The sequence below is a fragment of the Macrosteles quadrilineatus genome, unplaced genomic scaffold (assembly GCF_028750875.1).
Source record: "Macrosteles quadrilineatus isolate MER2022 unplaced genomic scaffold, UCM_ALF_1.0 Scaffold_3__2_contigs__length_128488019, whole genome shotgun sequence".
Classification (NCBI taxonomy): domain Eukaryota; kingdom Metazoa; phylum Arthropoda; class Insecta; order Hemiptera; family Cicadellidae; genus Macrosteles; species Macrosteles quadrilineatus.
Genome location: NW_026542596.1, coordinates 124,302,372 through 124,322,514, shown reverse-complemented (window position 1 = coordinate 124,322,514; position 20,143 = coordinate 124,302,372). Strand labels below are relative to the sequence as shown.

At 37.6% G+C, this 20,143-nt stretch overlaps 1 protein-coding gene across 1 annotated transcript; it reads right to left on the bottom strand.

Annotated features, from left to right (window-relative positions):
• Nucleotides 1-624: 624 nt before the first annotated feature.
• Nucleotides 625-19,147, bottom strand: LOC128989994 (zinc finger protein Elbow-like). Its single transcript, XM_054412188.1, has 2 exons — nt 18,967-19,147; nt 625-2,379 (listed from the first exon to the last, which is right to left on the bottom strand). Exons 1-2 carry the CDS (start codon nt 19,045-19,047, stop codon nt 1,243-1,245), a joined length of 1,218 nt encoding a protein of 405 aa, XP_054268163.1. The 5' UTR covers nt 19,048-19,147; the 3' UTR covers nt 625-1,242.
• Nucleotides 19,148-20,143: the final 996 nt, after the last annotated feature.

Below are 20,143 nucleotides of genomic sequence, written 5' to 3'. Positions count from 1 at the left end.
TTAAACGTGTTCTTGTGGCGACCAATTCACCTTTCGCGGTTTTATAATTGCCTCACTTTTCATGAGTGCTTTCTTGTGAGGTTAATTCCATAGCTTTATGAGGTCACGGTCCTATAGTGAACCTGCTGGATTTATTTCCTATAATATTTAGTATTTCGATTATACTTTATTATAACCATAACATGCATCTAACTTTGACTATAACAATACAGAATAAAGAAGGTTTTTTCATGTTGTGCTGCAACTAGCTTTACATAGGAATAAGTGAATCGCACAAAAAACTACGAAATTAACGTGAAAAGAAGGAAAAACCTCTGTTAAATATATTTTGTTAATTTTTTTAAATCCAGTGTTTAGCTTTATAATTTATAACTATTTTTGTGGGATTAGCAAGACCATGTACGTATTGATAGCTTGAACAACTAAATACAAAAGATCCACTACCTTGTTAAGCAAGTTTACAAAAAGTTGTTTTATAAATAGTCAATTAGAAATCAAAGTTGAATATCCTTTGTATATTTAGTAAAGATGACATTTATAAATGTGTAAGTATTGTATGTACTGTCATTGCAATGCATTTGGAGATTGGAGAAGAGAATGAATACTCAAGTTCAGGATCACACAGTAATATTTATTTCAATAAATTATCGTTGAAATACTATTAATAAAACAATTAACAAATACAATGTGACTGACTTGTCCGAAAAGAAAACATCAACAAGTGAAGACTTCTGATAGTTACTGAAAGAAGAAAATATTCCAGAACTGTACAGCCGCGGTAACATTAAACAATTTATAACCCTAATAGTAATACACAATAAACTAATAGACATATATAACAGACCTTTGGCTATAGTCGTATAAATTAGACTTACAAACATTCAAAAATATTGACAAATATACAATTTTAATATTTTACACAAGATATGAAATGTGAAATAACAATGAAAATGCAATTACTTAAACAAAACCGTGCAAAGTTTTTAAGCTGTAAAATCAAATGAAGATAAAGTGAGGAACCAGAAAATAAAAACCGAAATAAAAGACCGACACCAAGAAACCACACGGAAAATTCATTTTAACACTAAACTGTTTATAAAGAATGAGCGTTTTATATTTACACACAAAAATAGAGTTTTAGGCGACGATTCGAGTCGCCTACAAGAATCGGATATCGTCCGATATACAATAACGCAAAGCGCGATCACATCACTATCACTAGAATCACAGAGGAATCCCCGTCTAGGGATGGGACGCTCCTAGGCGAGGACCGTACAGGGAGTATGGCGAGAAGTAGGGAGGAAGGCCGGGATGTGGTGGGAGAGGGAAGGCGGAGGAGAGTGACGGAGGCAGGAGGGGAGGTTTGCCGTAGGGATGGTACCTGGCGGTGGCGAGGGGGCTGAGGGGAGGTGTGGGGTACGATCGGTTCAGGAGGTGGTGACTGGACGGTGAGGGTGCGAGGAGCGAGTCCGAGGTATGCGTCCGCAGGTGCTGCAGGAGTTCCTCAGAGTTGGAGAAACGTTTGCCGCAGTAGGCTGCGTCCCCGCCTATCCAGGAGCAGACGTAGGGCAGTTGAGAGGCGGCGGCGAGTGCGGCCAGCTGGGCGTGGGCGTAGGCCGCGGCGACCGCTGAGCTGTGATGTCCTGGAGGAAGGAACCCTGGGGGAGTCTTCTCGCATTGGACACACCCAGCGGGACACTTTCCCGAACCGCCGGGAGATAGCAGGTGACTGCTCAGCTGACAGCCCGTGCAGTAGGGGTCTCTACACACCGGGACCAGCGTGTCTGCTCCGGAGGCGGTCTTCATCCTCGCGTAGCTCAGGTACGGGTTGAGCCCCGCCTTGAGCGGGTGGTTGAGGAAACTAGAGGCCATGACGTCCAGAGGCAGAGACCCGGGATACCCTGGTAGGAACGCCGAAGACGTGATGGGTGGTATCGACGAGGACTTGAACGCTCCTGACTCCGACGTCTTGACAGGGGGAGAGTTTCTGTGACTAGATTCTGACTTGGATGTCGCCGGTAGTTCCTGCATCGCTGGGGTTTTGCGATTCGACGGCGACTCTCTGGGAGAAGACGCACTTTGGTTACTGCTACATCTCCCGTTCTGAGCTGGCGTGGAAGCTTTGATGGGTGTCTTGACTCTACTCTTGTCTTCAGGAAGAGACAGGTCTTTGACGGTGGAGTCGTAGGGTTTGAAGCTCGACTTGACGTTGATGGGCGAGCTACTCACCGACGACGGGGACGACTTCTCTCTGGGAGTCTCGGATTTCTTGGACGACTTGTCCAAGGGTGCTAGGAGAGACTTGGTCCCCGGAGAGTCAGCGCCGATCTGGCTACAGGTCTGCGCCAACAACGCCAGCGGGCTCTTCTTGGCATCCAACTGAAACAAACGTGAACAGACTCGTTAGAAAGTAAGAACACGAGACCTGAGGAGGACAGTTTGATTAGTTTGAGAGCGAGACATTTCTGAGATGATTCTTGGTCTGTATTAAATTCAGAACGTAAGCCATGACATGTCTTAGTGAGATGTCGTATGCAGTGACAGGCCGTCAGCGCCAGTGTAGTCATGACAGCTCGCTGCGATTAGCGGAGATATATCCAACGTCACGTGGTTTTCTGACACTTTTTAATATGCAGTCTGAATATCAAATCATGTTCGTATTTTTATATATTTAAGGTTTCAAATAAAGTAATATTCGCGATAAAGTTATTTATTTCATTTAAATAAATAAATATGCCTTTATTTCCGAGCGTCTCTCACTAGAATTTAACTGTTTAACGGAGTAACTCAGGTCAAATACTAACTAAACACAATACAGCTATTATAAAAGACATCGTGTGATAAAATACAAATATTAAATATATATTTCTCGGTAAAAAAACTGCAGTTGGTGTAGAATGTCCATCTACAACTTTCATTATATATGTTATTGAATATCAAAATCAATATCAAATAAAATATATATTTAATGGTATAATCTGGCATTTATCTTTGAATGTAGTAAAACATAACTACATCATTAGTCTTGCGTTACAATATTCCCTCCCTTCACAATTAGTCTTGACAAAAATCACAAGGAGTTTCTAAGTATAGTATACAAATAAAAAATTATAATTTGATTATTTTAATTATAAATTTGTTCATATTTCATGTCTTAAGAATAAACTGCTGCAGATTCAAACAACGGATAGTCTATGTCACGAATAAAAAAAACTACTATGTGATACAATATCATTCTAATATTGCTAAATCATGTAGTATTCAAGCTAAAAAGTTTGTTAAAACACAAGTAATTGTTATCTGCTAAAACCATAATAAAACATCTACATATCATTTCAACTCATGAATTACAAGGGGTGAAAAACGTATCATGAAGAGATATTATTACAATAACACAAATCTCGGGGTGCGACACAGCGACACAGCTTGCGAAGTATTAAATCTTGCCGGTGATTTGTAGTCTACTAGCTTTGGAGAATTCTCCTTTTATACTTCTTTATGTGGGTTTGTGAACCAGAAATAAACGTTACCCAGTTCTGTATTATTTATCACTTCCATAAAACACCTTTCGGAGAAAATTGTACGTTTAATGTGGCCTGAACAATTGTGTAACAATCGTTTTGATTTAAACTCTACAAATTGTATTATGGTTGGTTTACTAGCTTGAGGTGATTCTTCAGTTTTGCCTTTTTACAAATATTGAACAGTACATATTGTGAATAACCGCATGAAACATTTGATTTGTTATCACGTACATGTATAAGATTCATAACGCTGTAGTTTAGCAGTACATCTGCTAAACAATACTTTGATGCTGTACTACAGATTTAACTCTTTATTTTATTTTATGCTGCGCTAAATTTCAGCATCGATTAAACATTTTTTATAACACTAAATGGCCGGTCTAACAAGACTGTAGTGTTTCTTCAGGCGAGTATAGTCTAAAATAGATTTAGTTACAGCTCTGACATGATGTAACTATTTTTCACTATCCATGTTTATTTTGCAGTAAGTCATCCAATTAAAAAACTTGCATGTATCTTATAGTTTCCTCTTACATTTTGTGAATGACGTAGTCATCGAAATAAAGGAATCAGACAAATAGAAGTCAGAAATAAATAAGTAAGACAATCGACATTTTAACTATGAGACAAAGTGAGAGGTTTTATTTTTATAGTTTATTTTTAATCGTCAATTAGTTAGCAGCCATTACAGTTTGAGATCTTATTAAATCTACATTCTTTTAGTAACTAAAACAGAATTCCACCTGTTTTAAAACATCCTAATAAACCTGGTATCTAAAAGGACACTTCTAACATAATTAAGGTTCCGTATATAAATAATTCATTAAACCCTGACCCAAAAACCAGACAAATGTGTCCAGTTTTCTCCGCACAAACTAAACAAAGATTAGCCTGGTAAAATAAATTAACAACTGTGTAGAAACGTTGATGAATATTTACATCAGGGGTGCCCATCCCCCCCTAGACGCATGACGCACCCCCCCCAAATTGAGCAACAGCCCCCCCCTCATAAATGATGTACACAACAAATGAGAAACATTATTCCCCCGCCCAGCACTATTTGTAAAACTATAAAAGAAGTTTTATAATTTTTTTTAGATACGGTAGCCTATTTAAAATTCAAACCCAGTTAATCTATATCAATAAAGTTATAGTTTTGTCTGTACATTGCTCAGAATTATACATATTTTGGGGTTATTTATGTTTTGTACATTGAAGAAGTTGAAACATGCCTTATCTCAATTTATCTGTCACGGCCCAGATGGCATTTTATGCAGCCTACTCATGGCCTACTCTAAAGAAAACTAGAGTACCGATTATGATTCTAATGGTTTAATTGTATCCACAGGATTGGCGAGAGAGTCCTTATAGCTATTAAAATATGGCCTCACTATTTTGGAAATAAAATAACGGACGATCAAAAACACAATTTTGTGTGATTTTTCTAGTTTATTTTCTCCATGTTTACTACATAAGTCATTAATTTATGAAATACTAATAATCTGTTAAGAGAACACGTCATATATGAAATTACGAACAGCTGTTTTGATAAAGATTCCTTTTCCTAGCTGTCACTGATATTTTTACATAAATGTTCTTTAAGAATGCTGTGTAGGCCCTAACCATTTCCGATCACGTTTGTAAGCAAATCCAAAACCAAGTGAGATTAATAACCGTGTGGCTTACAACGGGTTTGATTTATCACGAGTACTAATATGTAACTGTAAATTAAATTAAATAACTAGCCATCATCCAGGTCGGGAACCGGAGATTCTGTGTGTATCAAGTTGTACTTGAATTTTGATTACAGGGAAAAGACCGTGAATCAGTGTTGTACAGGACTGGAAAACTTATCTTCCTTCTATATATTAATAGGCGAGCATGTTTCTTTAAAACCTTTTTTCTCAGCTCGTGTGCATCGTAGGTGAAATCTACGCATACAGTTAGAAAGCAATTTTCCTCTAGGTGTGCAGAATCCCTTTATAAATTTAAATAGGCTCAAAGATAAGCACGAAAAATGAGTTTAAAAATTTGAAAAAAATTAACATGGATCTTATGCGTTGCCATGGTGACGAAATAACAACGAAATATAAACAGAAAATCAAAACAAATGGAAGAAACTCCAATCACATGTTTTATTTACAGTGTGGGGTAAAAATAGATAAGTGAGTACAGTACATTGGACATTTTTGGTCGAGTTTCGACCACTGGACGACCTCTCGTATAAATAAAATTAGAGTATTATAAGTCACCTCAATTAAAGGAATTTTTTTTGCCAGAATATCTATATAGCGTTCGTAACCTCTGCTTAACGAATTGTCAGCGTCTTTCTCGATATAACGATCCCATCTCCCTCCCTTTAGAAACATCACAGCTCCTTTGATGAAAATGAAATGGAAACAACGCTTGCGCCAACAATCGTCTGCTCCGTTATACACTTCTGTCTGCTGTGCGCTATGTTACAACAGATTTCAGATACAACAGCTGGGGAATGATGACGATATAATGTTTAGTACACTGTGATTGAGTGATAACCATGGTAACTTTAGTAAGGCTGTGATTGGCCAATGAGTAGGCCTGAATATGGCGACTTGTTGAATTTGTGTATGAATTGAAGAGAAACCTATTAAAGAACAGAAGAACAAAGAAAGAGAATAACAAGATTGTTCTCGTTACATTCTTTTTTAAGAGTGTTTTAATTATCTCTAAATATAATTTTACATTTTTTTATTACTTATCCATCAATTCCTATGCTGTGATACAGCACCTATCGGTAGCCTCTGTCTATCATGAGCAGTACCTTGTAACACTTTCTAAAGGTTCCTTTAATATTTACGTTATTTATAGCAATGCAATGTTTGGCTAGTGATTAGTTGAGTTTGAGTTAGCTACAATTTTAAACGTTGCCGTTTGTACAACTGAACCAAGATAAATGATTTGAAATTTACAATAATAATGATTGTGCAATGTTGAATTTCGTTTATAAAAATGTAAATCTTGACGTTAATGGCTGTTTACAGCGTTTTAATGAGTTTGTCATCTGTTTTTTATACTATATTGGATTAACCGTATTTTTCATTCCCCCCCTCTCCCTATTAACTCAGGTAATCGAGTATTTACACAATAGTGTAAAGTATTGTAGCCTATGCTACTTGCTACTTGATTGTATTTTAACGAGCTTTATGTCAACAAAGCGTTCTGCTGTGCTAAGTCGCGGTGTAGCTGGACGTGTCTGTACCACGCGTTATCTTTTATCTATCACAGCAGTTGAGCCATCCCGTGCGCTCCCTCTCTTAGATCTCACGTCTTGCTAATCTTAAATAACTTTCTACACGAATCCTAAACTATTAAAATCCTATTTTAACTAATTTAATTCAATAATATAACTATTGTCATTAATTAATTCACTTTCTATCTGGCGACTTCGTAATGTATTTTGGATTGTCGTCACGTTGAACACTGTTGCAATTAACTTTAGCCCCCCCCCCATTTGAATTTTTTGAGCCCCCCCCAAGAATTTCAATGACGCAGTCTGCGTCACGGCCCCCCCTTGTGGGCACCCCTGTTTACATGATAATAGCAAATTTAGATAGTTATCAAGTGGGAACTAAACGTGTTGTGTGTAGTGAAGACTCGGACATGGTTAACTTTCCCCACCTTCTGTCCATAAAACTTCATCCAAGGTGAAAAGCTTGTCACTTCATGTGAGCCCGAGGATCAAGATAGCTTTGTTTGAGTAACTTATGGTGTTGCTCTCTCTAAATTGGACGGATAATTTGTGACTCATCTTCAGATTAATCATTCTTCAGACTTTGCCAAGTTGATTAGTTTAAAAATAACGACTGTGTGTGGTGAATTAAAAATTCACTATGTCTTCTAAGCTGAATAGCAATTTCTCACTAAAATAAATTGAAATGTGGTAGTGATACATGTTTATTTGTAATTCACATTTCGAACAAATTCGTAGGTAAATTATTCTATATAAAGTGAAATTGTTTAAAGTCCCACAATATTTTTAGCCACCGTATAAATACTGTGAATATGCCTACATTCTGATGCGGAAACAGTTTTACATCACACATATTTGGCTTGATTTAACAAACAAACAAAGTGATTAATGAATTCCTTATCTTTTCTGCGTTCAGAACGGTTTTATTATTGGCTTAGGACTGTTTGATGAATATTATTGCAAAATTTAATTTAAAGAGCAATCCAGGTGTTATACAAATTAGAATGAATCTCCCACCGCATGTGCTACTAATACTACATTGTCTATTATAGTTCATAATACTAAGATGGTTAATGGAGCAATGGAGGAGCTGAAAGATCCTCTAGTTCAATATAAGCTGCTCTTTAGTTTGGAGTAAAAGAAGTCTTTGACGACAGTACTCTCTGTCCGATCAATTGATTTAAGTTCTTTCTTATTCTCAGGCTGGCGATCATTTAACACGAGGATGGACTGTAGTCAAAGGTTTAACCCACAACCCCTGAGTGAGCCATCCATCGCCAGACCCGCCACAGCCTCGCAGTGTGAAGGGGAGTGTTAATTGGTCACAGCTCTGAGTTATGACGAACCCGCCTCGTAAATAACTGGTATCGCAATCACGCCAAATAACGACCACCTGTCAGCGATAATTTAAACCCGAATTCGATAGGCCTCGGGAAAATGGACTCGATAAATCTGCCGGCTGATTTAACGTTTCCTTTTAAAAGTTCACATTTATCTCGACATTCATACCGCATTTGTGTCACGATAAGACTCGCCCCTGCAAGTGGGTCGGATCCGGCGACAGTTCATTAGCGGGTATACATTCCGGTTATATATATCTATATAAGCGCGGTCCGGTAGCTGTTTTTATTCGCCGACACGGTATTTATTGCTCCGGACGTACCCGGCATTATCCTGTATTATTTATGTCCTCGCCCCGTCCCCTGCGCCGACAGACGACACATTACCGCGGCAGGAGAGGATTAAGAAATGTCCCGCTCCCGCGAACAAGATATTACGACATTTTTCAGTCGCCGGTTATTCTTCGCGCGTCACGGCCTTGTTATTTATGCTGACAGAGGAGGATATTGTGTTTTATACGCGGTCCCTCATGATTTATGTCGCCACTAGCGGCGCCACTGGCCTCCAGGTCTGTGGGAGCGCGGTGTTGTCAAACTACGGTTAGCACTAGTAGTGCTAGTTAACTCCGATTAACTATTAAACAGGTTGTTTATAAGTTGAGAACTCATGGGTTCGCTAGCTATGAGTTATGTTGATGTGCGTTTCATCTCGATTATGTTTGACACCGTTTACAACGTTGGAAGTACAGACTTGTACAGTTTTTGAATTTACTCATGATAATTAGTTTCTTGATGATAGAATACACGGGGAGGAAAAATTTACATAGAAACACTACATTCGAAGAACTATATTAGATCTAATTGGTAATCACTTCATAGTTCCAATTAGAACACTTTTTAATAGTTTACGTTGAATTTAAATTGTCGACAAACTAAATTGATAATTCATCCTCGAGAACAGGTAATTGCTGTTTCCTTACACGTAATTACTTTACATGTTAATACGTAATTGGTAGTTATCGTAGAAAATATACTGCTTCAAGCAATCCAATTAGAATAGATAAACTAAGTTGGTAAAACTTAAGGTAAATATATCAGTTGTGAGTCTGTGTTTGTTAAGAGATTTATGTTCCCAAGTCCCAAATAGTTTTCTAAGACTGCTTGTCCTATTAGGTCCCTCTTTCTGCTACTAAAGTCCGCAGTTTAAGAACTTCCAACGCTACAAGACGAGTGACAAGCCGTACTACTAACTCAAGTACAACACGTACAACACCCACATCTGTGTAGTACAGCACGGCGCAGGAGCGAGGCGACGCGACGCCTCCCCCTGTATCCTAGCAACCCAGTGTCAGTGTGCCACTAAATGCGCTCTCACTAACTTGTAACTTCTGTGTCTGTTTATTGTTAGCGGTGGCATGATCACCGTACCGGCAAATGTTGGAATTATACTGACTTAAGGGAAGAACAATTACACGTCTTCCTGTCTAGTGTTCATTCCCTTTGTGTTTTGAGTCTTGGTTTCATATTTGTTAACTTATTCCACCTTTGTGTTGTTTTGTTGCAAATGAAAACGGTTTGTTTAGTTTACAGTGGGATATTTTGGAAAAAACTTGAAATCTCTTTAATTATGGAAGCTAAGGTGTTTTTTATTTCAACATGTAAACATGTTGTTTTATGAAAACATGTTGAGATTTTATAAAAGTGCTATGTAAATACAATGTAACAACAATAGTTAATATAATATTTTTTAAATCTTAATGTTTCCTCAGAAAAAGGATAATATTTCATATACCGAATATAGTTCATGTAAATAGTCTCCTGAACACAGTTTTTGTAAAGCATAAAAGCTAAAACATTTGATAATCCTAAACAAAATGTATTTTGATCTATGATTGAAAAACTCTATATCCTATAGTTAAAATTAAGTAACTTTAGAATCAGTTTAGATAAGGTTTTTTTATTTGCTTGCGTTTGCAAAATACACAACCACAAGCATTACAAACCTACGTGGTATGTATGTACAGCTAGATATTTGCAGCAAAAATAAAACATAAAACTAATTTTGTGTAGCAATCTTTTTATAAACACTCTGACTCTGCAGTTTGTTGATCTAAAAAATTTAAGTACAAAACGCTCAATAAACATGACGTCGATGGCACAAAAAACAAACCCCTTTAAAAATATATCAAACATACACAAGAAGATAAAAATGTCACATCAATATTCCAAAAACTAAAATACCGCATAGGTGTGCCCAATAACGTCCGCTCGGCCAAAATACCGACATTATTCAAATTGAGAACCCAAAGTCCGCTATTACGAGGCAACCTAGTTTGCAGGAGGTGATTACTGTTATTTATTTCACAAGGCGAAAATATGAGATTCAGTGACGTGTGTCTAATGTGAGACTACATGTGTAATTTGCAACGCTTCGCCCGGTTCTGACTCTATAAATGAGGAGTGAGGTTGGGAAACATGGTGAGCGGTCAGTAGCAACGAGCTACTCTTGATAACAGCTGATGAGGACGAAGATTATAATGAATTAGCAAGTAAACCTCTGTTACCATCACGAAATGGAAAAGATCTTCCGAGATCGCAACTACATCCGCGATCACCCACTGCAGTTGTGATTATTTACTTTACAATTGACCCAACTCTCATTGAAGCGCCGTCAATAAGTGGAAATCTTGTTTATAAGCTATTGGGGACGATGATTTTAAAAATGCAAGTTTTCCAGCCCTATACAACACTGATTCGCGGTATTTCCCCCGGTTTTAACAATTTGATACACAAAGAATCTCCGGTTTCCGACCTGGATGATGCCGGGCACGAATACTAGGAAAGACACTATATGAATCGTAAACATAAACAAATGACGTTTTTGGCCCGAAAGTATAAACAAAACCATATGTTAACAATGCTATTAGTATAGGGGTTTTGTTTACTTTCGGGCCAAAAACGTCATTTGTTTATGTTTATGATCCATACCGGTATTTGTCTAGTATTCGTGATGCCTGGTTATTTAGTTTAATTTACGGATACACATTATTGAACTTGCGATTAATAAATCCGTTTTGTAAGGCACAACATTTTTTCCCACTTGGTTTGGATTTGCTTTCAACACGTGATTGGAAATTGTTCAAGCATTTGTAAACAACATTATTTAATGTCAACATATCAGTGTCAGCTAGAACAGATAATCGTGATCCAAACAACTGTTCGTTATTTCATAAATGACGTACTTTCCAAACAGACGATTAATATTTCATAAATGACGTATGTAATTAACATTGCGAGGAAACTTGACAAAAATTGGGTTTTTGTACGTCCATTATTTTATTTACAAAATCGTGAGGCAATATTTTAATGGCCAAAGACACTCTCACCAATCCAGTGAATACACCTAAATTATTTGAATCTTGATAGGTTCTCTAGTTGTCTTGGAGTAGGCCGCGTAAATTGGAAATTTGGCGTTGCAGACACAATGACAGACAGACAGAAAGAAATTGAGATAAGACTTGTTACGGCTTTCTTGGGCTATGATACGTAAAAATAACAAAAAAACTACACGATTCTACGCAATGTACAGACAAAACTGTAATAGTATTTATATAGATTTAGTTTGATTCAAAGTTTCAAAATAAATTTTTGGAGACAATTTTTGCGGAATCTGGAGGCAGTGTGTGGGCGAGGCCTAGTACCGCTTAGGGTACCAGTGGCCGCTCCAGTAAGTAAGTAAGTATGATTTAATTTTACTTTAAGACTTACCTTAGTAATTAAACAACTAATTTAGATAATAGCATAATTATTCCTCTCGTCCTGACGGATGATCAATAACCGCATGTCATAGTGGACACAAAAGACAATAAAGCACCTGCAGGGTTGTTTAGACGACACGAACACCAGTCACAGCGAGCTGAACAAACACCGTTGTACAGACAAATCATGCTCGCTTGTGCATAGTTAATGCTCTGAAAGGGGTGATTACCGGTTAGATGGCTGGCCCAGCCAACAAAGACTATTAGACACTCGTTAGGCTGTCATTTATATCGATAATTGACGAGTGTTGGAAGAATAGTGACAATCATTCGACTATCGAACAATCGGCTTAATGATTACCAACACGACACCTACCACGACATCCATGTTGACTACTGTTCATGTGAAAAGTTGAAATTGAAATCACTTTGATATGAGGAAGGTTAAGTTAAAAAAATAACTTTTTACATTACAAGACTTTGAATAAAGCGTTTGTACTTTACTGAAATTCTAATTTATGTGGCATAATTGACTTTTATTTTCTAGACCTTTTTGTAGGTTCCGGAAAGGTCAATACGAAATAAAGTAACAGGATTACATTGAGAATTGGTATTTTAATTGCCAGATTGAGATTAGGCAAAATTAGCATCATCAACGGGGAAGTATACAAACGTATTACCATCCAGAATTTTTTTTCAATAATGGTTTGCCTACATACAAAGTTGATCAGGAGCACCTGGTTTGGTAGTAAGTGTAGGTAATGTGGTGTTGAGTATGGCTTGTCTCCGGAAGGTGCAGGACAACTCAGGGTACTAACTCCAATGTTCCGGACATGAAAATGAGTGTGCCCCAAGGATCTGTTCTGGGACCATTCTTTTTTATAATTACAATTAATGATCTTCCAAAGAATCTTAGATCAATGTCAGTAATTTATGCTGATGACACATCAATTTTTGCCTAAATTTCAGACAAAATAGAGCTCTTCAGAGAAATTAGTGAAGCCCAGGGAGATGCTGTAAACTGGCTCTTCACTAATTAACTCCTTTGTTACCAAAGTAAAACCCAAAATATTATTCTTAAACCATTTCATTTCATTACAAAGTATGTTAGCTATGTGTTTGTTCCTTGGCCAGGTGGATCGGATAAAGGTATCTATTTAGTGGACAATTCTCTCGAGACACTCTTTATTAACAACAACTGATTGGTTAAATTTTTTACATTTGGGGTATCTAAGTCGTCAACCAGGTGGTTGCAGTGGACCACCTAGTCCACAACCACGTACACCAACCATTAACACGGAACAAGCCAATTAGAAGACAAGTTTATCAATCACTCCGAGTCAATCCCGCCCAACCAGGACCGACTCCCTCAATCTCCAGTCCCATCTAATTTATGTCCTCCTCTCCTTTACTGGCCTGCGTCACATATTTCATTAATCCCCGGCTTCACGGAGTTTACAGCGCGTTTTAAAGACTTGTTTGGAACGTTTTGTGAATGCCTCAAGCAGTTTAACTTGGGAGAGGTTACGACGTTAAACCTGTTCCTTTTACAACCCGGCTGTTTCATTAGTTTTGGAGGATTTAAGACCAATTTACTTTACAGCTGTGGACTTTAGGTGCCAAAAGCCCTTATGTGTAAGTGGCCTTTATCGAGATTATTCATGCACCTGCTTCAACTCTTAACTCTTTGGCTCCCGCGGAAGATTACTGGAATGTGTCACCTTAAAAGTTGAAAGCTGTGACTTTGGACTGATTCCACAGCCTTGACATCGATATCTGCGCAATGGTTTAGAGATAGAACTAAAAACGTGTGTATGGATTTCAAAGTGATAACCATGTAATTAGGCTTGATTTGGTCGATAAACCACGTACCTTGCTCCACCCAAGGTTTGTATTATGTCTTACATTTACATTTTTGGCAAATAAGGCATAACTTGTTTTACAAATTACTTCAGGCTAGGGCTAAAGGATCGACATTATCACACAAATGAAAACCATTTATGATTGCCGGTGTTTGAATTAGCGCTATAACTATAGCGATACTAGACAAGCTAGTATCCTCGAGGGATTAGCAATTCGTAAAAAAAGTAAATTCTTCCCAATTAGTTTTAATCATTAACATATCAATGCAGCATGTATTTAAAATAGATCCATCTAGATATTTTTATTCTTCACGAGTTTGTGACACTTTGAGTCAGGTAAGGGAAAGAATATACTAGAACTCAGGGAAGAAGGAAGACTAAATAAATATGTATGTACATAAGTTAATCTCGGTTAGAAGTCTCATCCGTATTTTTGGAAGATAATATAGGGAAAGGGAAGGACAAAAACGGGGAATGAGTTCCTAGAGCTATGAACAAATTGTCATCTTGGCGACAGCGAACTGCATCCTACATGGTACTGTATATTGAAAAGTATGAGTAACGGGGTAAGAGTGAGAGAGGAGGGAGAGGGAGAGAGGGGGAGAGGCGGAGGTAGACAAGATGACAGCATGACACACGACCGCCAGCGCTACGACAACGCGAGGTATTAATCTCCACTGTCGACACTACGTACCTTCCAGAACATCCATATGTCTTCACAACTTTTACATTGATAAAGAGAAAGGAGATGGAACCGCCGCGCTGCGCTTTACTGGTATCCATAACTCTAGCTGCTTTACTGGAAGCTGCGTTCATATTAGGACTGCGGAGGAAAGACAACAAAAACACTGACTGATGACATTTACTAGATATAATTTTTACATTTGTAAAGAGAAGATTTAAATCCGCGTGCAGCGATTTACTCGAATCTAACATCATAGGCCTACCGAAGAAATGCTCTACATCAGGGCTGAGGGTGGAGACAACAAAAACACTGTGATTAATGACTTGGTCTGTTCGGTAATTAGAAAACAGAAAATTCGAAACGTTCGTGGGCATATTACAAATTAGGATGGTACTTTTACGCCAACACGTTGAAATCAGCGCAATAGAGGATAAGTATATAAAAGGTTGTTACGCCATGATTGTTAGGGAATGACATAGGCAGTACTAATAACTTGCTGCCCGTGAAAAACAGTGATTCAAATGTGTTAAGATGTTTGAATACTAAACGAGGAATAATTTATAGTTGTTAAGACAAGTTTTAATCTGAAAGAGCTCCACATTTGACAAGTTGCACAAACTTCGAAAAATACGACGTATATTACTGTATATCAACGTACAAAAGAACTGCGAATACTCTTTTTCCTATGGTATACAGCAACATATTCTCTAGGGATTATAGGCATACATGTGTCTATTTTGCATACATGTTTTAAAAGTAATCAGCCTTTATCTATATATTAATAGGCAAGCATGTTTCTTTAAAACCTTTTTTCTCAGCTCGTGTGTATCGTAGGGAAAATCTACGCATACCGTTAGAAAGCTATTTTCCTGTAGGTGTGCAGAATCCCTTTATAAATTAAAATAGGCTCAAAAATAAGCACAAAAAATGAATTTGAAATTTTAAAAAATTAACATGGGTCTTATGCGTTGCTATGGTGATGACAAAATAACAACACAATATAAACAGAAAATCAAAACAAATGGAAGACATTCCAATCACATGTTTTATTTACAGTGTGGGATGAAAATAGAGAAGTTTGTACAATACATGCTTTTGGTCGATTTTTCGACCACGGGGCGTGCTCTCGTTTTAATTATTATTTAGATTGAATTGTTTGATCATTTTCACCAGACGCCTTCAATATTTTGAACGCAATTTGATAGCAGTAGTTGAATTGCATTATAATTTAAACGGCGTTGGGAAGTTTGGATTATTGTACACTCTTGAAAACTAATGAAGCTAAACTAAATTGAACCCTCTGTGTACATATTCGATCAGTGTTAATAATAATCCAGGATTATCAGTCTAGGAAAATGACAGTACGTTGGAGTATTGCACCACATTGTATGCAATGTGAATAAGCTAAATGTCCGATCAAAGCATCGTAACTCAATGAATACCTAATAATTAAAATATCAGTTGGACCCATCCTAAAACAAAACTCGTACTAAGAATATAAATTTTTAATTATATTAAATACCTAAATTAAACTTTTTAGCGTGCTTTTAAGCTTCTTAGGCTTTTCTTTATACATATAGTTCTCCAAACAACTGATTTATTTTCATCTGCTACATTTCTTTATGTGTCAAGTTGTGATTCGACGGTGGCCCCGCTAGAGTGCAGTGCGGTAGGTCTATACACTGTACACCTACGCAATGTCATTAACTGTGGCGCAACAGTAATAAATACTCTGTGACATTAACTCTGCCGATAAAACGGCTCTGATGCATGTGAGCAATAAAACCAGACCTTGGCCGGATCACGATTTATAGTCGTGGACGAACAATATAGGGAGTGAACCTGTCAACGGGGGTAAGATTGGAACTGGGTTGAAATGTTAACTACTCAACTACTGGTCTTTGGCCGCGTCGTCTGTAGGCTTCTGGTATATACTGATAAATGTAAAATGTAGCTCCATCAATCTGTTGATTTTGGTTGTGAGAATGTAGATTGGATCTAATTTCCTATGTGCATAAGTCATTTGCAGCTTTCTGGAGGGAGGGGGAGTCGCAGCCTGAGAGTTCGACAACTGTTTAAAATGTTAGGTAAATGTTTAGACGAATTGAGGACCGTAGACACCTGGGAATATAATTCTTCTATCTGTATATTAATAGGCAAGCATGTTTCTTTAAGAAAAAAAATGCTTAGCTCGTGTACATCGCAGGGAAAATCCATGCATATTGTTGAAAAAATATTTTCCTGTGCAGAATCCCTTTATAAATGAAAATAGGATAAAAATAACCACGACAAACGAATAAAAAAAATTACATGGGTTTCCATGATGGTGACGAATTAACAACGATAAGTAAAAAGAAAATCGAAACAAATCGACTGCTACACAATCATCACATGTTTAACTTACAGCGTGGGGTGAAAATAGAGAAGTCTGTAGATTATGTTTGGTCGAGTTTCGACCATTGGACGACCTCCAGAGATTTGAAATCATCAACGTAGTATTTGTGTTTATTATTGGTGTATTTTTCAAACCCACTACTAATACAACGTATGTCTATTATGTATTATTATTTAGAAAGGAAGAGCATTGGAGCGTTGGATACATTCTACTGTACTTCGTATATTAGATAATAATTGAAATAATGGAAACAGCTAAATTTAATAACAGTCTTACTTCCATTTGACTAAATTTCAGTGATTTCTTTCAGTTTAGGGAGGGACGACGGTGTTAAATTAACCAGTAGACACTCTGGATAATATAATATACGAAGTAAATCATTGTAAACTATCTATGTTATCTATACAAACATTAAAAATATAAATGTTTCCTCAAACAAAATGCCTTTATCCAAGTGGTTGGCGTCACGTTGACTACCTACGGCGCGAGCGCGATGGGTTCAATCCCCGGCAAACCCATTTTCAATTTCAGGAGGTCCCCAGACCTGAGTGTTTGTGTCCTGTCAAATAAATAGTTGCCACATCGTATAGTTTCGTGCTAAAATAATCATTTCAATATTGTTCATTAGCTACGACCTACTTTAAATACGTCGTAAGCCTTATTCCCCAATCAAACACCTTTTAATCTAATCATTAGGTGAACAAATATCACACGTAGTTAATTGAGCTCACATAATGTGCGATAATTGGGATGAAACCTTTGTTTTCGACGCTACAATTGCGCTATTACAGTAATGTAAAAAGCTGATAGCACACCTGTTGGATTTGTAACTAGAACTACCTTTATATAAAACAAAAAACCTCTGTCAGGTTATGCTATGGATGGGTGGTTTTATTTTATTTTAAATTATAATCCCGAAATCTCTGCACAGATCAAAACAGAAATTAAGGCGACTAACTTAGCTTCAATAGTTTCAATTCCTGTAACTAGTGAGCAAATTAGTACATTTAAAAGAGAAAAAAATGTTCACGAACAAGGCTTGTCAAGAGTGTAAATTTTATCGAGTTAAATAATTAAATTATCCTGTATAATCTTTGCACGATAATATTGTGTCTTATAGTTTGAAAGAGATAAAATAGCAATCTATATGCAACTGGAAAATTTACCTGATTAAAGTGAAGAAACTTTGCCAAGTTTATAAAACGTTTCCCTTACAAAATTATTTCTTATATAAATTTAACCATGAATGCTAAATTTGTATTCCAACAATAAACGAGCTGTCATCAAAAGATCCAAACTAAACATGAAACTCGAAACTAAAAGGCTGAAATAGTGGAGCGAGCATAAAGAGAATTGATAGTTGAGTGAAGTTGACACACAAATCATACATTCAGAGCCAAAAGAGCGCGCGATCAGTCAACGTCTGCTTGAGGAGGGTATTCATAAAGGAACCGTTGAAATGAGACAAAGATTTATTGCGGTGTAAGCTAAAAGAAGTACATAACATAAATAACGAAGAGAGGAGAACGCCGGCATACATCAACGTCGGGTCGGAATAGGCAATTTGTTTAGCGACTCCTACAGAACAGAACATGCGATTTCCATGATAAATAGCTCGCCCTTGCTCCTAATGACTCTACTTTTATGTTCCGCTGTTATCCTGGATAACATTTGTTACTGGGTAACGATGTAGTTTACATATCTTTGAATACCTCTATTACGTGACAGGGGAAACTTAATAGGTTATAGTGTTGGTAAGTTATGATTGACTTGATTTAGAATTACCTACGGTATTGCTATCTTACATATCTTCACGTGACCTGTTTACACATTATTATGTATCATTATAACTCACTTTACACGTAAATTGTTTTTGATAGGTGTATGTTAGTATGTAGAATCTCCTAAAATGGTTTTCTTAGACATCAAATTGTATTATACTAATTACGTTAAATGAAACATTTATTGGAAGAAAAAAAATAAGTGCAGCATGATTGAACTGCTTAAACACTGCTATAAGGTTTTCCAGCATTTTATATTTAAGTTAGAAATTTTTAATAAGCTTAGTTTACGTACTTTGTAACTGTAGCAAATTCATTAAAATCGTTCTATCAATTTAAAAGATAAATAGTTGTGGTTTACCATAATTTATTTACTTCACATGTGTACTTACCGTAGTAGGAAGAGGTGAAAGGTATTCCGGTCTGAGGTACTGGTTCCCATTGGAACTGATCATATTGTCGTACAGACTCATTTGCACTCACTTTCGTAACACTTGTCCGCAAAACACCGACGGCGCGATCACCGGCCACAACGGGAGCGGAACATCACAAGACACAACCTCACTCGATGACGCTCAGACACAGACTGGCGCACCCGCGTTAGCGTAGTTCCCTCAGCCGCCGCTAGAATGTGCGGCGAGTCTCTCACAGCGCCACCGTCGTCGGCGTGTCAGCTGTCAAAAGGTCAACAAAGGCGATAACACAGTAATTTATCGAAACTCTCGATCAAAGATGAAAGCCTCTCGGTTGAATGGGCCGCTAATTGAATCCGGTGAATCACCGCTTGTCTAAAGGTTCTATAGTGTGCGCGGTGTAACTTGGCGTCGCTTGCTCGTGACGGTATCCCGTACCCGTGTCTGTACATGTACCACGGATTATACAGTAATATAGTGTGCGCGGTGTAACTTGGCGTCGCTTGCTCGTGACGGTATCCCGTACCCGTGTCTGTACATGTACCACGGATTATACAGTAATATAGTGTGCGCGGTGTAACTTGGCGTCGCTTGCTCGTGACGGTATCCCGTACCCGTATCCTGTACTGTACATGTACCACGGATTATACAGTAATATAGTGTGCGCGGTGTAAAGGCCCGTTTTGCCAGAAGCGTCTCGTGCGTCTGACGCTCAGCGTCTATCGCTCCGCGTCAATCGCTGCCCACTGCTTTGCATTGTTTTAGGTTAGTCTATTTTGCCAGAAGCGTCTATCGCTGCAGCCGCCAGCGTCTGTAACTGAGACGCAAGCGTCTGACGCGGACCACTGCTCCTGGAGCAGACGGAGACGCAGTCGCTAGCGATTATTACTGAAATAAGCACGTGTTTAGTTGTTGACTTAACTTTTTGTTTCTTTAAATAAGTTGTGTTTGAAAGTTTAGTGACATGTCACAAACAAAGTGGGGATTCAATAGTGAAGAAGATGAAAAACCGATTGAAGCCATTTCAGCACACGACTGTTAAGTCAATTGTTAATTGAAATTCAATGAACAATTTAGAATATCCCTCTTCAGGCCTCTTTAAAAACATAGTACGCATTTCTTCCCTAGGTTTGCACAACATTTCTACTCATCATCG